General features: G+C 42.6%; 1 protein-coding gene across 3 annotated transcripts in view; it reads right to left on the bottom strand.

Annotated features, from left to right (window-relative positions):
• The window catches only part of ANO6 (anoctamin 6), a 90,993-nt gene that overhangs the window by 51,908 nt on the left and 14,802 nt on the right, over positions 1-24,283 (bottom strand). For 2 of the 3 annotated variants that reach the window (XM_075428307.1, XM_075428306.1), the window contains exon 2: positions 12,087-12,163. The exons of the other annotated variant lie outside the window; for it this stretch is intronic. In XM_075428307.1, the coding sequence (XP_075284422.1) occupies positions 12,087-12,163 (77 nt within the window). The remainder of the gene's footprint in view (positions 1-12,086; positions 12,164-24,283) is intronic. 3 annotated transcript variants of the gene reach the window in all.

Below are 24,283 nucleotides of genomic sequence, written 5' to 3' on the forward strand. Positions count from 1 at the left end.
GGCCAAATCCACCCATGGTGTTAATGAGCGCAGTGCCACTGAAGTTGACAGTTACCAAATGTCTGAAATGGAACTCAGCATAGCATTAGAGATGGTAAGATCTCCAAAGCTGGCAAGGCTCCCATAGAAGCACTGTAGAGGAGCCTTGGCTTCCAGATGCCAGGGCATGTAGGGTGGCCCCGGGCAGGATCAGGCCAGGAAACATGACCCAGAATAATCTCCTGAACATGCTGTGTCTTTGGGGACACAGAAAAGAGTCTCGGATGTCCTATCCCTGAAATTTCCTTGTCAGTGCAGACCAGACTTCATGAGGGATGCCAGGTCCAGTTTTGGGAGCTCTGGGATGTCTGGTCTGCAGAAAGGCACATAGAAATGTGGTTATGGTGTCAGAGACCCCTTAAGTGCAGGCTGAAATGGTTGTTCTTCAACTGTGATAAAACTGGTAAGAATGCCAGTCTTCAGACAGGAGCGCCCCTGTTCCAGGGAGCATACAGTGTTTTAGGAACCGCATGTGTCAGTGTTTCAGGAACCACATGTGTCAGTGTTTCCAAAACAAAATTTCCCATAAGTTTTTTTCTAAACCTCTCCTTGTAGACTATTTCGGTACTGTTTATTGGCCGAGTCAAAACAGTCGACCAAGATGTGTCTCCCCATAATTATGACAAAATTTCCATCTTTTAAATAAACTGAGGGGAGTTTAAACTTACTATTGTACGCTGTATGTGCAAAAGCTAGGACCTGCTGCAAAGAGGTCTTGTTAACTTCGTTGTTTCAACCAGTCTGAGCAGATTCCAGGTTAGAATGGTTCTCTTTGAATCCCACCTGTGCCTAGAGATTTGTGACAAACCTGACAGCAAGCAGCTACCAACATACATACATGAGTATATATATATATATATATGCTGACATACGGCCAATACACACATATACTCTGTGTTAGGCTCACAACCTGGCCTAGGATTCAGGAACTACCTCGGCAGTCACCAAATTAACATACAACTGCATACCGTGAATAAAATTTTACGCAAAAAAATGCTTTAAACTTTCAGATAGCATCACCAGACCACAATGACACTGAGTATCTCTATCACCCAAAGAAAGTCACAGATGTGAATTTCTAAATTCTCGAGAGCTAGAGCTGGCGTAGTCCCATCAAGTAATCAGACTTGACCCTGACAAGTTTTCCTCCCACTGAAGACTAGCTGTGGGTGTAAAAAGCAGCTCTGCTACTACCATTTCCAGTCTTCTTTAAAGCATAATTACGACAGTTTCATGTCAACTAGATTCCCATTGGGAGGACAGCATCAACAACAGCCCCTGTTGGGAGCCAGCTTGGGAGGTGGTGCGGCAGCAGCAGGAGAGAGGGTGCGGGGAGCTGAGCCCAGCCAGGCACAGAGCCCAGCCCTGTAGCCCCTGCTTTCCCCTGGGACCCCAGCAGGCTCTGGCCAGGGATAAAATTGCTCCATGTTGCAAGGCGGGAACCTTGTGGTAATAACAAGAGGAAGTGTTGCCACTGCATAAAGCAGAGGGTTTTTAAATTGGGCTTCATTGTCTTTTGAATCTTAGAAACAGCATTGTAATAACTTCTGTTTAAAGAGACAGAATTCAAGCACGTGAAAGCATAAAAGTAGTAACAGCTTTGAGGGCTTTTTCAGTTCATATTTTAGCTCTCTTTCCTATATGACCTGTCCACAGACAAGAGAAGAGAGAAATGGCAGACAGCAAACATCAGATCCAGTTTTGATCTAACAAGTTTTGATCATAATTTGTGATCGCATGACTTCACTGTCTAAATAATTTTCCTCTAAATATAGTCTCCTTTAATCTTATAAAAACAATATGTAACAGCGATAACTGGCTTAACTGGATCGTCAGTAGCCAGATGCAAAGACTGCCTGCTAATCAGGATTCTGACTCCTGAATTTACTTACTTATGTGATTCCATTCACATGAGCATATACAGGTTACCATATACATACACCTTTCTATATATATATCTCTCCAACTATGCATATATATAATGGAACATAGCTGCAAGACTAATCAATATGGGACTGCATGAATCCAGATACACAGAAGTTCATACTTACGAAGCTAACTTCTTAAATGTAATCTCTATTGCTTTTTGGTCGTGAGGGCATTGTTCAATTGACCTATCCATAGACACTTTATATATCAATAAAAAAATAAAGAATTGACTCATTAAGCCTGAATACATCAGAGATCAAGATTAAGACCCACACAAATCAATTGTAATGTAATGTTAAATATTGCTCAATGAAAAGTAAGAAGTAAAATGCAAAAGGGAATGTAATAGTTAAGGTTCCGACAGCTGCATTAACTTAGATGTGTGGTGTATCTTGTAATCCCTACTGGATAGTTTGTAATGAAAAATCTTATATTATTCAACATAATTACCAGGGGAAAAACAGGACTGGAAACCAAAAAGATGTGCTGTACTCTGAAGTTAATAATGCCTTTGAGAGAATATTTGTTTTTTTTAAAAATATATAACATTATTTGACAGTATTACAAATGTTATTATCATACGAATGCACACAAGCTTGTGTGCATAGACATAAGTTAATGGGGATGAAATTCTAATACATAATTTCTCTGAAGTATCAGTAGCAAATTATAACCCAAAATAATGAACAGGCCAATTGATACCTCTTTGTTTTGGAAGAAACAAACACGGAGTCTATTTACTCCACCATCTAATTTTCTTAGCCTCAGCATAATCACATTATAAGTACTGCAGGAGGCAATTGGTTGTGCACTCTAATGTTATAATAATACCCTAGTGGACAGCAGGTTAATATTGATTAACACCATTAATAAATGCAAAAATATAATACATTTAGCTGTAAAATACTAATTATATTTAGCACATACTCTGCAGCGCTTCTGAACTCTCCAAGTGCTGTACATCAACTGCTTGCCTACCACTGAGAGACGGGGAAGTATTAGCTACTTTATCAACAGAAGGAATCTGAAGGAAGGGAGGGCCAGGCCGTGGATAAAGCTTTTTGAAATGCTCAGGGTACTTGTACGTGGGTTTGCCTAGAGGTAGCACGGCCATGTTCATGCGGATGTACCTCTGCGTTTCAGTTCAGAGCAGGGTCAGATCAGCTGAGCATCAGTGGCTCTTCACTCCAAGGAACCAGACTGGAGGTAGCTGGTGGTAACAAAAACCCCAGAAATGTGTATAATGCAGCCACCACCTCCTCAGCCCCAAATGGCTTGTTCTACAGGCCCACTGCTTAGGTCCTCACTACCAGGTGGTGTACTCAGAGCTGGTGGGATCCTGCCGGAGCTGGGAAGCGGTACACTGGTGCAATCACACTGAAGGTCCCTGGCCAGCCCTAAGCAGCCCTCTGCCATGCACAACCCCCTGCTTACACACCTGTTCTTAACCCTCCCTGACTTTGGCCCCATGCGGCCACCTCGGCGAAGGAATAAGGAGCTTCCTGTGCTCTTTGCTAATCCAGCACTAGCTGTCGTTGGTAAACAGCATTTGCTCTCCCAGCCCTCGGGAGAGAGTGGCACTTGGAGATGGGACAACTGGGACATGAAGACAAGCTTGCCCCTCCACGCAGGGCTGTGAAGGCTGAGGTAACCGATTTGGCTCCAAGTGACCACGTCATGGCACCGAGCCTCAGTCCCTTAGCTCAGAGGTTCTTCTCAGGAGGGAGACTGGCATGTGCTCCTCCTCACATATAACCAGGCCTGCCGGTATCTAAGGGGAGTTGCCGTGTCTCACTCTTGAGACCATTCCCGTAGTCATGGCTACATGTGATGCCGCAGCAGAAGATGAAAGGAGACCACATTAGTGGAAAGCTCCCTTCAGCAACAGTGATGCTCCACACCAGGGGAGAAAAAATGGTGGCATGACAAAGAAATGCATCTTCACTTTTCCAGGCTTCTCTGGGCATTACATTGTTAAACACACAGAGGGGGTAATGGTGGGAAGGCCAGCACGGAGACAAGCATAAAGAAAAATATGCAGTTATTTGTTGTTTCCTACACCCTGAACAAGCACAGTATTGTAAGTTGATTTTTTTTAGATAACAAGACATTCTGCAGGAGCAACTTATCTAACCAGAAAGATAAAATAAGTGTTTTATTTTGTCCGCATGAGCCTTTGTTGTGACTGTCAATATCACCAAATGTAATCGTTACTGGAGGGATAAGCTACTTGTCTGCAACCTCACATAATTTTCAGATATGCTTCAAAACAGCTTCCTGCAGCATGCCGGGGAATAATAAATCATTACTGGGAAACAACACAGCAGAGCAGAGCCTGTGTAACATCATCTCTGCGGACAGGCACCTGCAAAAAAATCTTCCGGCTGGAGCACGGCGACAGTCTTGCGGGGCACCTGCAGGTGACACTTCAGTTGTGGGTTTTATGTAGGTGAAAATTTCCGACTGTCTGTTTAGGAGCACAGTTATTTCTCTCTACAGGCCTCAGGAAACTTCAAATCAAGTAAATAAAAGGGAAACAAATTATATTACCAGGATGTCATGAAACATAATTATTTGTGAAGTGCTTTGAGATTATCTGGAGAAAATGTTACAGAACTATAAAGTTCTTATTATTACCACAGCTACATAACAAGATCTTCTATTACTTCATGTTCTGAGAGACCAATAGAGACAACTTTCTGACACTAAGACCAATACAAGCATTCTTCTGGAAGATATAAGATATACAGAATCATAGAATAGTTTGGGTTGGAAGAGACCTTTAAAGGTCATATAATATATAAGATACTTCAGGAAGATATACGTTTATTTTCATACCACATACTAATGTTGATCTGTCTCCGTAAGGCCATTAAACTGTTGTGCTTTTAACATTTTTCCTTGTGACTCATATTTGCTAATAACAACAGAGGACTGTTCTAGTTCTGTTTTTAGCAACAATGAGATTATTAACAAGCACTTAATAAGAAGAAGGTGGGTTTTTTTCATTTTCTCAACATGCAAAGAATTTTTTTATAGGTAACAACTGAAATAAACTGCGACTCAAGACAAAGTAGAAAAATGCAGGGTGTCATTAGAGTCATACATTTCTGTCAGCAGAAAGCGGTTGGTAACTGGGCAGGCATTGAGATGCCGGGTCCCCCAAGCTAAGTTTGGACCAGACCTCCACTTGACTTCCTGCCTGAGCATCACGTTGCTGCTGGCTGCAGGAGGAATTCTGGTCAGTCCTGATCAGAGAGAGACCATATGGCCTTGCTTTTAAAGGTGAAGACAGTACTCTGCTGAAAACCTGCTTTTCAGCACCCCTTGTCTTTCTTAGGATGCAGGAGCTGGGAAATTCCCCCTTTTGGACTTCCCTGAAGCTTTCTCATTGCAGAAATTGTATTTGAGGGGCAGTAGCAATAGACAATTTGAAGAAGTTATCCTCCTCTCTGCAGATGTTGACGCTCAAAAAAAAAATTTTACTGTCACATCCAAATTCAGACTGTCTACCTATACAGCAGAGAAGACTGCAAAATGAAACATCGGAGAGCTGGAAAAGGCTTGAATTAATGCTGTCTATGCAGTTTTGTCTTCCGTGTATTTACTGTTCATGATACATGACTTTATTATACCACCACATGCCATACACCTACGCTCCTTGTAGTAGTCATGGAATGCTCCTTTTTATCTTTGTTATTCAATGTCTTGTTTTGTTACACCTCATCTAAATAGCCTGAACACTTAAAATAGGGACTTCCTTCTGTCTATGCCTGTGGCACTCTCCTCACAGAATCTCAATCTTCTACAAATGTCGAGACATTGAATTTTACAAGATAGCCCAGAAGAGAAAGCAACAGTATAACCCTCATTTTAACGGTGATCGCAGAAGGCATCTGAAGGTCAATGACAAACCTGTTGACTGTGTCCTAAATTTGGAGTTCTAGCATGAAACACCAGGACAGTGACATCTTTCCAGAGAGCTCAGCAATTCTCTCTCTTCAGAGAGCAATATATTCATTTTCAGGTCCAAATGTGACTATTTTGAACTAACGCAAACAAGGTCACAAGTGTTCCCCTTTGATACTCAGGAAATCAAAAAAAGCTGGATGTGAGGTTGCAAGTCTTGCACAGAAACCCTACAGCAGCAGCAGGGATAAAATACAATTATCTAAATTGCACTCAGTTTCTTTAGTCATAAGAACCTTCCATTTTTTCCCTGCAATTTCCTGCCACATTTACACTTTGCTGAAGTATTACAAATAACATCCTCACAAAATTTGGGCTTTTTAGAGATTAAAGCCCTACTCGTGCTGAATAAGGCAGGGGTCTTGTGGCAGAGTTAGCATGTGATCCTACAATTAGAGACAGCACCAGAAGAACAGGACCATTCCTATTAGCCAACAACTTACTCAGTTTTGACTACTCCAGGATGACTTGCAAATTCAAATCAAATTTCCAGAATACTTCCAGCTGCAAAGCATGATCTGAGTTGAGACAACAGGTGCAGTACTTCCCTTCTACTCAATCATTTAAGGTTAGGCTTCCTATTCAGTTTCCATTTCTAACTACAATTAGCACTCATCCATTTCACAATCAGGCTCAGTAGATCACCATTTTACCTTTCTGGCCCCTCCAACCCACTGAAAGTGCCCAGTGGCCAACAAGGAGGAGCTGAGATGGAAGGAGCAGTGCAGAAAAGATGCTGCTAAAACTGAGCAGAACTTGCAACTACTGGTAAATATGACTAACCAAAAAAAAAATTATATTGAGACAATTGATTTTCAGTAGAAATAAAAATAAATTCTGCCAAGACTGCTTGGAGGAGACTGTTCTAACCACAAGGTGTATGACATTTCAGCTGTTTTGATGCTATTTCACTTAATAGAAATGCACAAAAAAAAATATGATTGAACACAAGGATACTCTAAGAAGAATTTTATAACATCCTAGTCAGGGCGCCCAGCTGGGAAACGGAAGCTCTTGGTTCCACCTCATGCTCCAAAAAATGTTTAAATGTTTTTCCAGAGACAGAATCACAGAATCACAGAATGGTAGGGGTTGGAAGGGACCTCTGTGGGTCATCTAGTCCAACCCTCCTGCCAAAGCAGGGTCACCTACAAGCAGGCTGCACAGAACCCTGTCCAGGCGGGTCTTGAATATCTCCAGAGACGGAGACTCCACAGCCTCCCTGGGCAGCCTGTTCCAGTGCTCCGTCACCCTCAGAGGGAAGAAATTCTTCCTCATGTTCAGACGGAACTTCCTGTGCTTCGGTTTGTGCCCATTGCCCCTTGTCCTGTCACTGGGCACTACTGAGAAGAGCTTGGCCCCATCCTCCTGTCACCCACCCTTCAGATATTTGTAAGGATTTACAAAGTCCCCTCTCAACCTTCTCTTCTTCAGGCTGAACAAGCCCAGCTCCCTCAGCCTCTCCTCGTAGGGGAGATGTTCCAGTCCCCTCACCATCCTTGTAGCCCTCCGCTGGACTCTCTCCAGTAGCTCTTCATCTTTCTTGAATTGGGGAGCTCAGAACTGGACACAGTACTCCAGATGAGGCCTCACCAGGGCAGTGTAGAGGGGAAGGAGAACCTCCCTCGACCTGCTGGCCACACTCCTCTTGATGCATCCCAGAATGCCATTGGCCTTCTTGGCAGCCAGGGCACACTGCTGGCTCATGGTTAACCTGTCGTCCACCAGGACACCCAGGTCCCTCTCCACAGAGCTGCTCTCCAGCAGGTCCACCCCAAGCCTGTACTGATGCATGGGGTTGTTCCTCCCCAGGTGCAGGACCCTGCATTTGCCTTTGTTGAACCTCATCAGGTTCCTCTCTGCCCAACTTTCCAGCCTATCCAGGTCACGCTGAATGGCAGCACAGCCTTCCGGTGTGTCTACCACTCCTCCCAGTTTGGTGTCATCAGCAAACTTGCTGAGGGTACACTCTTAACTCTTCATCCAGGTCGTTGATGAAGAAGTTAAACAAGACTGGGCCCAGTACTGACCCCTGAGGGACACCACTTGTTACCAGCCTCCAACTAGACTCAGCGCCGCTGATGACAGCCCTCTGAGTTCTGCCATTCAGCCAGTTCTCTATCCACCCCACCGACCACTCATCCAGCCCACACTTCCTCAGCTTCCCTAGGAGGATATTATGGGAGACTGTGTCGAAAGCCTTGCTGAAGTCGAGGTAGACAACATCCACGGCTCTCCCTTCATCTACCCAGCCAGTCATGTCATTGTAGAAAGCTATTAGACTGGTCAGGCATGATTTCCCCTTGGTGAATCCATGCTGACTACTCCTGATAACCTTCTTTTTTTCCACTTGCTTGATGATGGCCTCCAGGATAAGCTGCTCCATCACCTTTCCCGGGATGGAGGTGAGGCTGACCGGCCTGTAGTTCCCTGGGTCCTCCTTCTTGCCCTTTTTGAAGATTGGAGTGACATTGGCCTTTCTCCAGTCCTCGGGCACCTCTCCTGTCCTCCAGGACCTCTCAAAGATGATGGAGAGTGGCTCAGCAATGACATCCGCCAGCTCTCTGAGCACTCGTGGGTGCATTCCATCGGGGCCCATGGATTTGTGGGCGTCCAGATCGCTTAAGCGATCCCTCACACAGTCCTCCTCGACCATGGGAAAGTCGTCTTCTCTGTAGGCTTCTTCTCTTACCTCTGGGGCCTGGGATTCCTGAGGGCCAGTCTTAGCACTGAAGACTGAAGCAAAGAAGGCATTCGGTAGCTCTGCCTTCTCCGCATCCTCCGTCACCAGGACACCCGCCTCATTCAGCAGCGGCCCCACATTGTCCCTAGCCTTCCTTTTGCTGCTGATGTAGTTGAAGAAGCCCTTCTTGTTGTTTTTGACATCCCTTGCCAGCTTCAATTCCAGGTGGGCCTTGGCCTTCCTCGTCGCATCCCTGCACGCTCTGACCACGTTCCTGTACTCTTCCCAAGTGGCCTGCCCCTCTTTCCACATTCCATGGACCTTTCTCTTCCACCTGATCTCCGCTAGAAGCTCCTTGTTTAACCATGCAGGTCTCCTGCCTCCTTTGCTCGATTTCTTTCTCAGGGGGATGCATTGCTCCTGAGCATGGAGGAAGTGTTGTTTAAAGAGCAACCAGCACTCATGGGGACCCCCCTGCCTTCGAGAGCCCTGGCCCACGGGATTCCTCCCAGTAGCTCCTTGAAGAGGGCAAAGTCAGCCCTCTTGAGGTCCAAGGTTTTGATCCTGCTTATCGCCCTGCTTCCTCCATGCAGGATCCTGAACTCGACCATTTCATGGTCACTGCAGCCGAGTCTACCTCCGACCTTCACATCCTCCACCAGTCCCTCCTTGTTTGTTAATACAAGGTCCAGCAGCGCGCCTTTCCTTGTTGGTTCCTCCACCACTTGCATCAGAAAGTTATCATCGATGCTCTGTAGGAACCTCCTGGATTGCGCCTGCCTAGCTGTATGGTCTTCCCAGCTGATGTCAGGGTGGTTGAAGTCCCCCATGAGAACCAGGGCCTGTGACTGTGAGGCTGCTTGCAGCTGCCTGTAGAAGGCCTCATCAACCTCCTCCTCCTGGTCAGGCGGCCTGTAGTACACACCCACCGTAATGTCACCCTTATGAATCTGTCCCTTAATTCTAACCCACAAGCTTTCAACTTGTTCCTCATTTGCCCCCAGGCCAAGCTCAATGCATTCCAGTTGCTCCCCCACATATAGAGCAACTCCACCACCTCTCCTTGTTGGTCTGTCTTTCCTAAAGAGTCTGTAGCCATCCATGACAGCATGCCAGTCATGCGAGTTGTCCCACCATGTTTCTGTGATGGCGACCAAGTCATAGCCGTCCTGCTGTATAATGGCTTCCAGCTCCTCCTGTTTATTGCCCATGCTACGTGCGTTGGTATAGACACACTTGAGCTGGGCTGTCAATCTCACCCCTGACCCTGGCATGCCAAGCCTGGGCTTGTCCCTAGTGAGCAGGGCGATGTCCCCTTCCCCCTTCGAACCTAGTTTAAAGCCCTCTCAATGAGCCCCGCCAGCTCGTGGCCAAGAATTCTTTTTCCCCTTTGAGACAGCTGAGTTCCACCTGTCGCCAGCAGGCACGGTGCTGTGTACACCTCCCCATGATCAAAGAAGCCATAATTTGACCGATGGCACCAGTCCCTGCGCCATCTGTTAACCAGGCGAGTTTTCCTGCCCCTTTCAGTGCTGTTCCCTGCCACTGAGGGGATGGAGGAAAACACCACCTGCACCCCTGATCCCTCAACCAGTTGCCCCAATGCCCTGAAGTCCCTTTTGATGGCCTTGGGACCAAAGCAGCTTCAAAGAAAGAACACCCTGCTGCAAAATGCTGGGGCAGGGGCAGCGAGGGTATCCAGCTCCCAGGTGGAAACTCATTTCCTAGTACTTTGGGTATTTGTTTCCTGCAGCACAGGCAAGAATAAACCCCCTTGACCCATAACTATGACAAGTACTTTGCCAGCTAAGCTGCTCAAGCAGCTCCCCAAGGCTCTGGTGCACCTTGGTGCAATGAAGACTGAATCTATCCCTTCATTTACACAGCTTTCGAAATGCACTGCCACCATGGAAAACCTTTGTCTCTTTCTTTTATGATTCTGTTTCCCATTTCAGTTTGGTATGAATCAAAATAGCTTTCAGTTTGGTGGCCAGGCTGAAAAATAAATCATTCAAACAGCTTCAGTCATGCTAGCTACAAATAAGACATGGCAGGTTTAATTTAAGCCCCTGAATTTGAATGCTTGATTTGCATCTTTTAACTTTTTAGCTCATTTTTCATTGTATTGTATGTTATCCTAGTCATATAAGGAAAACAATGTATTTCCTTATAGACAGTCAGCAGGACCTGGAATTCCGCAGTCGTAACACAGACCTCCTCTGTGCAAACTAAAGGGATAACCAGCAGCAGGCTGTCATTCCTGGAGGAGGATCTAGTAGACAGCAATAAAGAAATGCACAGGCAGGTTCAGTTATTTGTAAATAGCTGATAATTTAAATGTCAATGCCTTGGGCAGGGCTGACTGGGAACCAGCTCCAGCTCTCGTTACTTGGTGGCACCATTACGGCAGTTTCTTGAATGACCTCTCTATGTGAAAACCGTCATGAAGCCCTCAGGTGCTCAAAATTAATTGGTCCAATGAACAATTCTTGACACTGTTGAACTTGTTCCTTTACACTTTGTTCTCCTGTAACACTGATCCCCTTGTAGAGGAAACTTGACTAGAAAAGACAACCTATACACACCCAAAGCCAGTGACACCAACCTCTGCCATTAGAGTAATAAAACAGAGAACAGGCTTTTTTTGATTTATATGTAGTTTCTCTGTTATCTTTAGGACAAGCATACGATTTCACACCTTTTTTAACCCAGGCTTATAGCAATCTCCTTGTGCAACTGTGGACCACACTTGTATCATTCTAGGGGAAAAAATAAAATTGGACTTATCAGTGTGCCAGTTGCGCATCAGATTGGCAAAGCGCGTGCCATGGCAGGGCTTGTTGGGGTCAACTGGCCTTACTGATAAAAGAGATCTGAGGCAGGGGATCTTGAGCTAGAGCCAGAAGCCTGTTAGCTGCAGAAAACATTAGGTAAGCTGAGGGATGTGAACTTTGGATAAAGTGAATGGGAATGGACACCTCCAGGTCTTTTTAATTTTTGCACTTCAGTCTCTGATTGGAGTAAGGAATTTCTTGGTGACTCCAAGCTTTCTGTAAAATCAAATCTGGAACTCACATATCGGCCATCTAATACCTGGGTGTGTACGAATCTGTGTGTTTATATGTAGTGTGTGTTCATAACTATTTATCCTTGTATACACACAGAGAAATTCTGTACACACATGTACAAAATTATACAGATAGAGGAGGTGTATGTGTGCATCAGTTTATAATGAATATATATTGGTCATTTTTAACTGTGTCAACCTGCATTTTCACATCAGAGTCAATGACTTCAGATACCTTTAGGGAAAGAGAGATACAGTAGCCCAGATTCAGTCACACAGATGAACTTCATGTGCTGCAAATGCAAAGGAATGCTAGTCTTCTGGAACCACTATGGATTGTTGCATATCTATATGAAAAGAAATTACAGGTAGTCATAGTTAAAGTAAAGAAGTACCCACCCATTCAGGACTGTGAAGGTTTTGTTGATCCAGCACAGTTCCATAAGTGGGAATAATCACCTGGTTCAGTTCCAAGACTAAAAATGAACATAAAAAACAAATAGTTAACATTTGTGGTAAGTGGGTTTTTAAAAATTTTATTAAGGGTTTGTGGAGGAGCCACTTTATTGCACTTTATTTGTGTTTCAGAAACAGAATATTTGTGTCTCAAGCTTCAGTATTAATCAGTAGTTGGCAAGACAGTAAAACATAACTTTCTCCAGGATGACAAGCTAATGCTAGGAGATCATCCTGTCCAAGCTACAGGGATGCAACCCATCCCTTTTCTAGTATGTTTTATTTAGTGTTTCAGAAAATTCTGTCCACAATCTAGTAGAAGTTATCTTCAATGTCTTCAATATCTTTCAAAGAATAAGGGTACCAGAAGTGGCTCCACCTGCACAAAGAGCTCCAGTTCATGCTGACTGTACTTGTCTGGCAATAACAAATAACAGTACCAGGGAATTCTTCAGAAATCCTGGAATGGGTGTGATAAAGGTGTGATAAATGGGTGTGATAAACTGTCACATTCACTCTATAACAAGAATGATTTTCGCATAACATAATACCATACCTACGAGTTCAATGTGTACTGATGTCCCAGTGACTCCTCACTCACTTCCCCAATACCTGTTCACAAACAACAACCTGCAAACTGAACTGCTTTCCTGAAAATACAGCACAAAATAAAAATGATCTTGTGAAGTATGCTACTCCATGATACCATTATCAAGCACACTGGGAAAAGTGATCTAGCACTGGATAACACACAAATTCATCCTAATAAAGCTTCTGGAAATAAGTTACAGAAGATCTGCAATTGCTGCAAGGCATTGATTTTAGTTTCTTAAGAAATATTTTGAGGCCTCTAAGAAGAAATCAGATAGGTAACATCCTGAGGCTAAAGATAACATCAGGTGGCTGAAGGGAGAAGGCTGCTTTCTGCCTATGCATGGCAGGCAGATGGATCCCATGTGTTATTTTTAGATCCTTAAAATAGAGAGGTGTCTTAGCCAAGCCTGTCTTGCACTGAGGAAAGAGCCATGGATATCAATGGTACCTAAACGCCAGTTTTGTCTGGAAAGGATAGCCTCAACTTATCAAAAAAAAGTAGAATATTAAAAAAAAAGGTCCCTAAACTCTAACATAATCTAATCTATAGTACTCTTAGAAGGATAGCTAAATGCCCATTAGATACAATGCCAGGACAAACATAACTGATATGCCTGAGTTTTTGCTTTTTTTTTTTTGGCTTAAAATCTTCATTGATATGCAGCCAAATTCTCAAGAATTTTTAAAATGCTTTTTTTTTCACTAATGACGCTCATTTATACCAGCTGAAGACATGTTGAAACACTTAGAAATGGAGCACCGCAAGACTGCTCTTTACAAATCAGCAGAATTCTCTCATGGCCTCTAAGCAGCTGAATTCTCTGGTTTAAATACTCTTTCACAGAGTTGGGTAGGGACTTTGTTCCAGATGTTGAGCTGTCAGTTTCCAGATCTCTGCTGTGGTGATAGTGTATGCTCTAGGGAGGAGACAAAAGCAAGTCCATGAATTTTTCCATCAACATTGCTTGAGAAAATTTTGAGTCATAAGCCAAAGGCTGGCCCAATTGAATAATCAAAGTCCGTGAGGTCTCAAAAACATTAGCATCTTTAGAAACATTTGCCAGCATTTAGAAGGAGAGGAAGAAAATGTGGACTAGTGCAGCACATAAACATTACATGATGAGGCCATAATATGAGGACTCAGAAAACATGAGCATTTCTCAGTAGCTACTGCAAGATTGCTGTATACGCACATCATTATATTTTAATGGGTTCAGCTCAGACTAGTGTGAGAAGGGCAAATACATATCCTTGATGTCAGTATAACGGCCATCACCCTACATTCCTTAGGGCATTCTTTATTCTCTATCTGGACACAAAGATATCCAGATACAAAGTGCTTCTGAAAGCCCACAGAAGAGGAAATGTTTCTGTCCACATATAATGGGCAGGGTGAAGGAGAAACATAAGCATCTTGCTTTGAAATTTAAGCATCTGCTCTGAAACTCTGTGTGCCATTACACAAAACAAACAGATGTGGACAAAGACACGAAGACTTGTGCCAGGCACTGAACTGCAGTAATGAGAATCATCAGTTAACATGGCCTTTTTGCCAAGTCCTCACGATGTATAACCACACACCCCTCATCAGTGCTGCCTAGAAATCCCTTCAGCCAGAACTGAAGAGAAGGTGGACATGTGACATTCACAGCAGGAAAGATAACTCCAGGTCTCCCATATCCTGATGGATCTAGGGCTGGCTAGGAGTATCCTCTGGAGAAATTTATATGTGAGCACAATTTGCTTGTGCCTCAGTGTCTCTGGTCAGTCTGTCTTCCCCATGATATGGTGAGTGTCATGCACACTCTATCATCTTATCAGTATTTATTATCTTAACACATTTTTACTTGGAATACTGCTCAGAGCAGTCCCTGAGCCATTGGTCCAATGAAAGGACTCCTGCAAAAGGGACCTGCCACGCTCACTTCTTATGGGACATTAGGCCAGAACTTATCTCAAATTAAATACAGGTGTTTTTGTGAAGCCAAAAATACAAAACCTTGACGCTACCTGAATGTGTACTTAGACAAGATTTGTTCTAGCAGTGGTTTGCAAGGACAGCTGTTGCAATTTGTGCAGGTTTCAGCTGGAAGAGACCATTCTAGTCTATCAAAAATACAAAAATGGTACCTGCAAAAACAGCTTTGCCAGAAAAAGTTCACCCACACAAAGTGCTTCTCCTATCCCCCAAACCACCTCATTTCTCCCGTCTCCTCTCCAGCATTATAGTAAGGTCATTTCTAAGTGTGGAGGACAAGAAAGAAAATGGCAGCACAAAAGTTTGGGGATGGACATCAGGCAAAACTTTCTACAAGTGAGAAGAGTAGAAGAGACCGCCTGGGGAGGCATGTCAGGTCATGTGAGGTCTTCAACATCAGAGGCTCTTCAGTACAGATTAATTAAACATCTTGCAACAACCTAGGCCAAGTTTAATATGGCATGAACCTTAGCAGGATGACCTGATGACGAGCTTTTGAGATCCTTTCCAGACCCAGTGTCTTCTAAGTCTGGTCACAGTGTTCTCATAGTTACATCCAAAAAAGACCACTGTACTGAAATTTTAGTTTAAAATAACAGTTCTGAGTTCTGTTTATGTTTTTCTTCTTCAGAACTGTTCTCACTCCTATTAATGTTTGGGTCAGAGCACATCAAGTGTGAATGCTTATGTTCTACCACTTAGCCAAGTAAAGCAAAGAAAGTGTAAGTGAACAAAGAAATCTACTGGATTTGTACTGGCATACTCTGATTTTAACGGACTGATCTTCAAGAAATCCTGGTAACATACACTTTTGTCAGAACATTTTATCCAATTTCTTTGAATTCAAATCATAGATTTTGAGTTCCTGCTCAGTGATACCAGCTGGTCTTTGATCGAGTCATTACAAAAGCTGTTGTAAAAATTTTAAGTACTGAATCAGTGCATGCTACTTTACAAGAACATCTCAGTGGTATCTGAGCTGCCAATGTATCAGCAATATTTCCAGCTGCCTGGAGATCGTTCTGCAATCCAGGACACTGAATTGTGCTGTCAATATTTCACACCTTACCTCAAATATGCCTACACACAAGTATTAAGAAGTCCGTGTTAATCCCATGCAGCTTCCTCATAACCTGTGTACATCCCATGCTTTAGGCCAGACCAAGGGAGATGAATCCTGCTGACTCTACCAGTGATTTGTTTTATGAGATTTCTCTGTGGCTTTGCTTTCTCACAGGTCAGCCAGCATTTCTGACTGGATTGAATAAAGCTCCTGAAATTCCTTGAGAGGCAATGTAAAATGTCTGGTCTGTCCATTAGTTCTGTCCATTAGTTAATTGATATTGACAGTGAATGGTTCTGGAATTTCAATGATCTCCACATTGAATAGCTCAATTTGAAAGGCTTGCATGAACATTACTACTAGCAATCTCTACCTATTGCTGTGGCAGAGGTGAGAGGTTATGGCACACTAACAGGCATGGCAGCTGCTCTCACTTTGGAATAAATGTAGAGAAGAATTAAACCTTTCCTTGGAGTCTGAACAGCAAACTAATATGAGATGCCCAAAGCACAGGCAGTGGGGATGAAACATGTCTTTTTGAAACTGTAAATTAAGAGGTCTGAGAATGGAAAAAAAAAAGCAGTATCCAGAAGTGAAAAGAAAGATGCTGTCCAAAAAAAATTAGTGTCATGAAAACCACAAAGATATTGGATAAGCTGATGTTTGAAAAGATCACTGGGCTTGGCTCTACAAGCAAGGACATTGCCAAACGTGCCTGAAGTTGCCAAACCTTTTGAGCCAAAGAAATTCTTGTCTATCATTGATTTCCTCTCTAATGGAAATAACCAAAAGCAAAAAAAAGCAGCAGCACTTTTTAAGCTTTTAAAACACCTTCACAAGCCAAATTAATAGGCACAGAATTACTCAGAGAAGTTTAAAAAGTGTTTACGACGCCAAACTCATAGTACCTGGTATTTCACTTACCTCAAGAGATCTGTGAGACACTGCAAAGGACAAGATCTGAGCCCTGGCTCTGAACACAGTACCTCTTGAGCAATCATGAACGTAAAGCCAGAAAGCAATGCCTGGAATCCCAAGACGTTGCTGCTTTGCTATACACATCATATCACCTCTCGCTTCCCTCAGAGTGTTTTGTAAGAGTACTGACTGACCATCACAGAAGTTTTGAGAAGTGTAAGTCTCGAATCCTGCTCTTGCAGGGGAGGAAATAACAGAATATCGTGCTCCCCTAAATAGAAAACTGATGTGCTCAAGAAGATCTGCTCAGCCCCTTGGTGGGATTTGCCTGATGCATAGGTTATCTCCTCCATAAGTGGAAAAATTTACATTACGGTTACAGAAGACGAGTGGTTGCAAAGCTATGCTGCAGTGCTGGGGCACACCAGCTTCTCTGCATTACCTGGCTGCACACACCACAGCAGGTGGAAAGCATGAGAGGAAAGGACAGCAGGCATTTACTGAAGGAGAACACTGACTAGGTGGTGTGCTTCAAACCCATGCTCTAGCTTAGCCCACAGCACTGCCCTCGTGTAGCCGTGCCTTAGACAACAGCCTTCACTGGATACAAAAATGTAAAAATATAGACACACTTGGGCCTTTTAGACCCACACTGTGAAGAAAATTAATATAATAACAAAACATCAGGAAATATTTACATGCAATTTTTATCTGAATCAACACATTCCCAAAAATGTTTGTTTGACAACCTTGTCACATTAGAACAGAAAAAATAGTCATTAGCAAAGTCTGTCCGTCCTAAAGGAAATCAAATTGAAAGACTGTATCAGGTTTGCCACCTTGGGGCTCAGAGTACTGGATGGAGTCAGATTGTTCCCATCTGCTGGGGCGAACAAGAAGATCCAAAGACGCTGGGCTTTGTCCAGATATTGCTTTCTTAGCAGAGCTGATCCTATATCACACTGCCCCTCAGAAAACAGACCAACATTGTGGCCATCCTTATATATCAAGCCACACATAAAACAGTTTCATTTAAACAAAAGAAACCCCATCACGACGATATGTTAACCTGATTTCTTTCACTTCACAGTGTAAATGAATGAACACACAGGGTTAAGAAAAGATCATCTTAGGTTATCCTTCCAAAATGTAGGTGTGATCTTTTTACCTTGCTCCTTGCTGGGTAGAGACATTATTATCACAATCTTTTTGATGGTTAAAGGTCTGTCTGGGTTGAAGTGACTTTCCCAGACTAGCTCTCCTCTGGGACACAGTCTCATCTCCACTCACTTATGACAGCAGCCATTACAATCATAAATTATCAATGGTTTCACTCATTCTATCAAAATACTATTGGCTTGCACTTAGTAACATTCATTTCTTTAAGTGCAGCTATTTTACTGGAATGTGTTTAAATTTGTTTTATTTTCTACCTGTATACCTTATTTGAAGAATACATGGTACTAAACCAAATATTCTTCTCTTTTTGAAAAGTTATGTACTTGCAGTGAAATGTAATTATTTTTATAACAAACTATAATTTATAAGCTATTGTTTATAGTTAATAAGAGATCTATACAGCTGTCTTCCATGTGAAAGTGTTGTTCTCTTCTTACGATGACTTGCAGCCTCACAGCATGTGAGAAAACTGATGCTAATCAGTAATGCCAAAACGGTTTTCTAGGTTGTCAATAAATTACATTCTTTGTGCACTCACACAGAGCAGATGTACAGGTATCATCAACCCAAAACCTGATCTATGCCACGTAATAAGAAAAACATTGATTTTCATTTCAGATGCCCAAGCATACCCAATATGAAGCTATAGATGTTGTTGGATCACAAAGGAAGTGAAATGGCTCTTTTGGAAGATGATTCTTTCTTGTTTGAAAGACTATTCTTTCCATTAAGATGTCTTTTCTTACAGCTGTGCAAACAAAGGATTGGGAACATGTGCTACGACTTTCAAAAATAAATACTCTTTCATGACTAACCCTAAACAGGAAAATATTCAGTTGGGAATATAACACAGAGTGTTGCTAGTCTGACACGCCGTGTCCTGAAACAGCCAGCTCAGAGTCGGGGTAGCTCACCAAGAACAATAAAGTAATTAGCAGGGAGTTATAGAACAAGAAACGAGACTTTGTGGAAATGACTCTGGTGATAGCAGTGCCTAAATATTTAGGCACTGAGTTGGAAGTTTTAAGGGGCTCAGTAACCAAATTGTCAAACAGTTCTTATGTGTCCAGAGCTCAAAGCGGGACACTTGCCCAAAACCTGTGGCAACAATCCTAAACCATTTCAGTGAGACCTGGACTAGCCCCAGCTTCAGTTTCTAAAATAAACACCGGGCTAATGACTTTTTAGTGACAATTCTATGAAGCCAGAGTAATCCACAGAAATGCAGATGCTGGCTCCTGGTTTTCGCTGTGGCAATGCATGCCAGAACCAACCTGTCTGCATCCAGTCTGCACGTCAGACACCAGTTGACTGTAAATCACTGCAGAAATTCAGTTGCTAATTAGACTATTCTAAATGCTTGTTCTGAAGCTAAACAATTTACCCACCTTCAGCTGAAATGGCTGTCAGAAAGAATTATTTCGGCTCCCATCTGTCAATAGGTAATATATAGATATAGAAAAAATTTTTGGTTTTAGAATGTATTAACACACACACCTGCTATAATTTTAAGCAATATTGGTTATGTTTTTTGATTGTACACTGAATGCACGCATGTCAAATAGCTAGCTAGCTTTGTCAGAGTATAAAATAATGAAATAAACTGATTAAGTCACAAGGCTTCAGACTAGTACTCTTCTGGTGTTAATCTCAGGTGGGAATATGGGCTTGAATCATTCTCTCTTCTCCCCATACACCTTCTTATAATCTATTAAGTCATTTAAATATATTGAAATGATGCAACAAATGAGCCTTCTTAAATATTTCAATTAAGGGCTGCTTTGTTTTAATGGTGTATGGAATCATGTAGAAAACTGCTGTAATGTTTGCTGTCATATAAGCCTGTTTCATTATTGATTCAAACCACGTCACATTGTTACATACAGAAGCACACATAGATACATACATGCTTCATTTCTTTCGTTTTTAACAATAGTGGAAATACTGTCATTCCTGCTGTCAAAAATGCAAGTTCTTAGTTTCTAGGGTTAAGAAAAATAACTACTCAGTCACATTAAGAGCATGAGAACTAAGGGATCAGCTGGGTCACTGAGTCCGGCACCAGCTTACAGATGACTTGATTTTTAGTTTTGTTACTGGGTTCTGAGAGAACATATTCTTTACTTGGAACAGGCTGTTTAAGTCTGAAAAAGGGATCAAGAAGAACAGGCTGCTGTTTTTCTCTTGCAGTAAATAAAATCCAGGTGGCAGAGGATGAGATCCACTAATTCTAAAAACCCAAAGGGCATTAGGACAGATTTGCAGAAGGTGTTAAGCGTATAAAGTTACAGATAAATTCCTGCTGAGGTATTCAAAAGCATCCAATCAGATTGATAGCTTTTATGCCAAATTATATCAAACACAGCATATGGCCCTCAGTGACCAGAATTGATCCATAAATTTCATTAATTGATCCATCAATTTCATTAACTATAGTTAAAGTTTCCCTCGCTTAATAAATTATTTTAAATGCAACATGCTTTACAAATGTATTTTCTACTTATGTACACAGCACTTTTAAGAAGACTAATAAACATGTTTGCATGTTATTTTTCTCCATGGTTAATTAATTCTACTCACCAACAAAATGCATCTAAGTACAAATTTAGAGGAAATAGTTATTATCTCGTAGGTAAGAAAGAAGTCATTCAACAACAAATTCAAAATCAGAGTAAGTGTGCATTGAGCTATATACGTGGCTGCAGTGAGTGGAATTAAACAAAGGACGCGGGTACCTAAAACAGGATTTGGGAGTAACCCAAACACTGAGGTCCAGAAGCACAAACCAAAACTGCGGCTGTGCAGCCACTGGCTAACAGGAGCCTCCTGCCTGACTATCACACATGGTAGGCGGTTCCTCTGGGGTCACCCAGGACCAGGCTGGGTGTAGCCCCTGTGGTGCCCTCAGTAACGTCATTCAGCAAAACATAATGGTTTTACTGCCTTAGTTGCTCTATCAATCAACAAGAAAAAACTCCCTCACTTAGAAAGCCTTTTTAAATAAAAAATCAAATAATGATTCAAAACTCTATGCAGGTTACTACTTATTATGGTCCGTCAACTGCATCACTAACCTCGGTCGTTCCACTTTGGTTGATTCTGCTCTACATGGTAGAATCTGGTTTTCAGGACCCTTAAAACAAACAGAAATTTATAGCCAAATGTGGCAGGTGAGCAGATCAAGAAGGCTCTAAACTCAAACTCACAAATGGTGCTGGTTCAAGACTGTCCTCACTGATGCTTAGTTTAAAGCAGACAAGGGAAGGGATTTGACCCTGGTCTTCCCATTTCAGAAGTGGTTCTTACTACATAGAAGGTAAAAGGTACACAGAGATACCACTTCATGTAGCACAGGAGACGCTGGTTGATTTTAAAGCAAATGAAGTAATTGTTCATTATAAATCTCAAACTGTTGTTCTTTTTTCTTCAGAACTCCATCTCCTTTTGTATACAAGATGGGGCTGCAATGAGGATGACTCCAGGTTTGGCCAAAGAAGAGAAATTGTCTGTCTAAATCTTTAAGCTGTTTTTTGCCAAGGATGGATAGGCTATAGAGACTGTAGGAAGACTGAAAGAAAGATTATCTGATAGTCAGAGAATTTGTGTGCAGCCTTGGAGAAGTGGCCTGTGCCCTATCTTTGGCATCTAACACATGTGATGCTGAGCAAGCTGCTTGAACAGTTTTGCCCAGCTTTCCGGCAGAGTTTTCAAGCTAATTGCCCGGGGTGTGACAGCTGGGAAGCTCAGCACATTCACAGCAGAGCTGGGCATTTGTCCCCGACTTAGCTGGAGAAGTGTGGTGCAGTACTTGGATTAGCAAGACTGCGAAATGCTCTTGTTCCCAACGCTTTTGTGATTGGTGAGCGTTTTTTGGACAACTTTGTATGAAACACAGAGAGTTTATCTGCCACCAGCCCAGACTTCTGTTCAAACCTGATTGTACAAAAGTACTTGAAAATTAATTATTTTCTTGTGGCCCTCCAGCAGACGTGTTCTAGGGAGGCCTGCCGGTGGGATGCAGGGCTCTCTGCTCAGTGCCTTGTCTTTGCACGACCCACTCGGAAGTGTTTTACATTCCCCACATCTTATCACTCCAGCAGCCTGCGTTCCTACCACAAGGGTCTGGATTCCTGAAACTCCAGCTCTCCCTAAAGAGGGAGTTAGGGCAACCCGACACTCGCATTCCTGTTTGATATAGTGTTCAGATGTGGTAAGAGCACCACAGAACACAGAAGGGGGGGAAAAGAACGAAAATGTATGCTGTGCAAGGCTTGGATAATTTGAGTGAAAGGTTTGGAACTGTGCTCTTAATGAGGAAGACAAAAAGAAATCTGCAGTTGCTACCAGTTTACTGAACGAGGTGGTGGACTCAGGAGGAAAAAAGGAACAGTATGATTGTGTAATTAAAAACTGTAACACGCATGCAAACAAATGACAGAAAAAATGAAGTTGCCTGGGCAATGTTAGTGCTGACATTGCCCAGCTTCTAAGTGCTTGACTTCATGACCTTAATATTAACATTTTTTACGCATAAGATATAATTAGCTGCAGCCAGCATAGGGATGCTATGATTCCTGTTGGTAACTGGTAATATTTAGATTTAAATATGGAGAAAGATAACTACTGGCTATACAGAATTATTTAATTACACAGTCAGTTTAAAAATGAAATCATATTTGAAGCAGTTGAGAGATTCCCATGAGCAGAAGTGATGGAACAATTATTGCTGCAATTTGGCATGAGGAAACTTTGCTAAAAGTCTAGAATTTCACCTAACCAGACAATTTAATTAGTAGTCCATGTCTAGGAGCACTCTGTGCTCTGATGAGTAATTTCAAAATGCACTGTAAGAAAAAGTAATCATAATAACTATGGACACTTCTCCTTAGCAACTTGCGTATCATATTTATTAAGTTTTAAAAGTCCGTTCAGAATAATGTAATTAGTGTAAATTCAGTACCATCATAGAAAAAAAACCCAGTCTGTGTTTTAGCTTATTGCAGTCACTATGAATAAAAAGTTCTGGATTCTGCTGACAATTCAATTCATGATGCCCAGCAACCACAGCTGGGCAAGGTCTGACAGCTTCATGCCAAACAGCTGTGGCTTTGAAGACACAGAGGTTTCTAATTTACTTTCTGGGAAAAGAGGCATTAACAGGAAGGATGCTTGTGTGCACACAGCTTTCTAGTAGCAGTAATGTGGGCAGGCTGATGGAAAATAAGAACATGCTGTCTCTGCCTGGCATTGAAAAGTCCACTATACAACTAAAGAAAAACAAATAGATGCGTGTGAAAATACCAACTCAAGAAACTTGTACACAAACACATCTGGAAAATATGAAGGTAATAAAAACAAATTCCAGAGTGATCACAAACATTTTCCCCAGACTTTGAGAACCTGGAAGTAGAACGAGATAAGATGTCAACATTCATTACAGTCCTCTTACAAGACAAGGATGGAAAAATGCAGTGGATTCTGTTGAAGAAAGAGTGCCATGCTGAAGGTCCTGGTTATTTCAGTCATTGGTGAAGAGCTCATAGCTTTAGGTGACGTGAATGCACAGATCAGGCATTGCACATTTACCAAACCAAGCCTTGAGCTTAGGCAGGGTTGATAATGCTACTAGCTTTCCAAGGTAACACCACGATCAGACCGCACCTTTGGCTTCACTCAGCCTCTTGTGGGCATGGGTGATCTGTCATCTGGCTTGTGAGCCTGATCAGTGGCTTGTCCTATCCATGAGATATAAGAAGGAAACTCACCACTTGCTTGCGGTCATTCAGCTGCAGGCCCTAGCACTAGCTCCTAGCTTTTGTCCTTGGACGTGCTACCCATTCCCAGTCGTCAGCTTTATGTTATAATGGAGTCTTTGGCCTATAGCCTGCCTTCTGTCCATGTTTTTGCCTTGCCTTTTGGCTGTAAGGCTGTTAACCAGTTTTGCACCAGTTTTGCACAAGGTCAGTGATTTTTAAGAAACAGAGTGTGTATGCAGCTAAAGAAGAACAAGGGCACATAAGAACACAAGAATGTGCTTATGGATCACCTCAGTGGTCCACCTAGTCCAGCCTCCCGTCCCCAGGAGGTGCACCCCAATGATGCTCCAGGTCAAAACCACCGTTCAGTGTTCTGAAGTGCTAGATGAGGGCATGGAGGCCCTCTCATGGTATAGCTCTCACGGTATACAATCAGACAGAAGTGGTATCTTTTTGTTTTACACCATCTCATGGCTTTCTAATTCGTTAATTTCTCTCTACATCTTTTGAGCCTGCAGTTGCTGCTTACACTTCTTGGCAGTGCAAAGAGTGAAGACCAGTAAGTTTTTATTCCCTTCCACTCCATGAGGTGGCACGGTAGAAATCTTCTCAGATATATTGTTTTACTACACACCCTGAGGCAGACACCATA

This window comes from Opisthocomus hoazin, chromosome 8, assembly GCF_030867145.1.
Source record: "Opisthocomus hoazin isolate bOpiHoa1 chromosome 8, bOpiHoa1.hap1, whole genome shotgun sequence".
Classification (NCBI taxonomy): Eukaryota; Metazoa; Chordata; class Aves; order Opisthocomiformes; family Opisthocomidae; genus Opisthocomus; species Opisthocomus hoazin.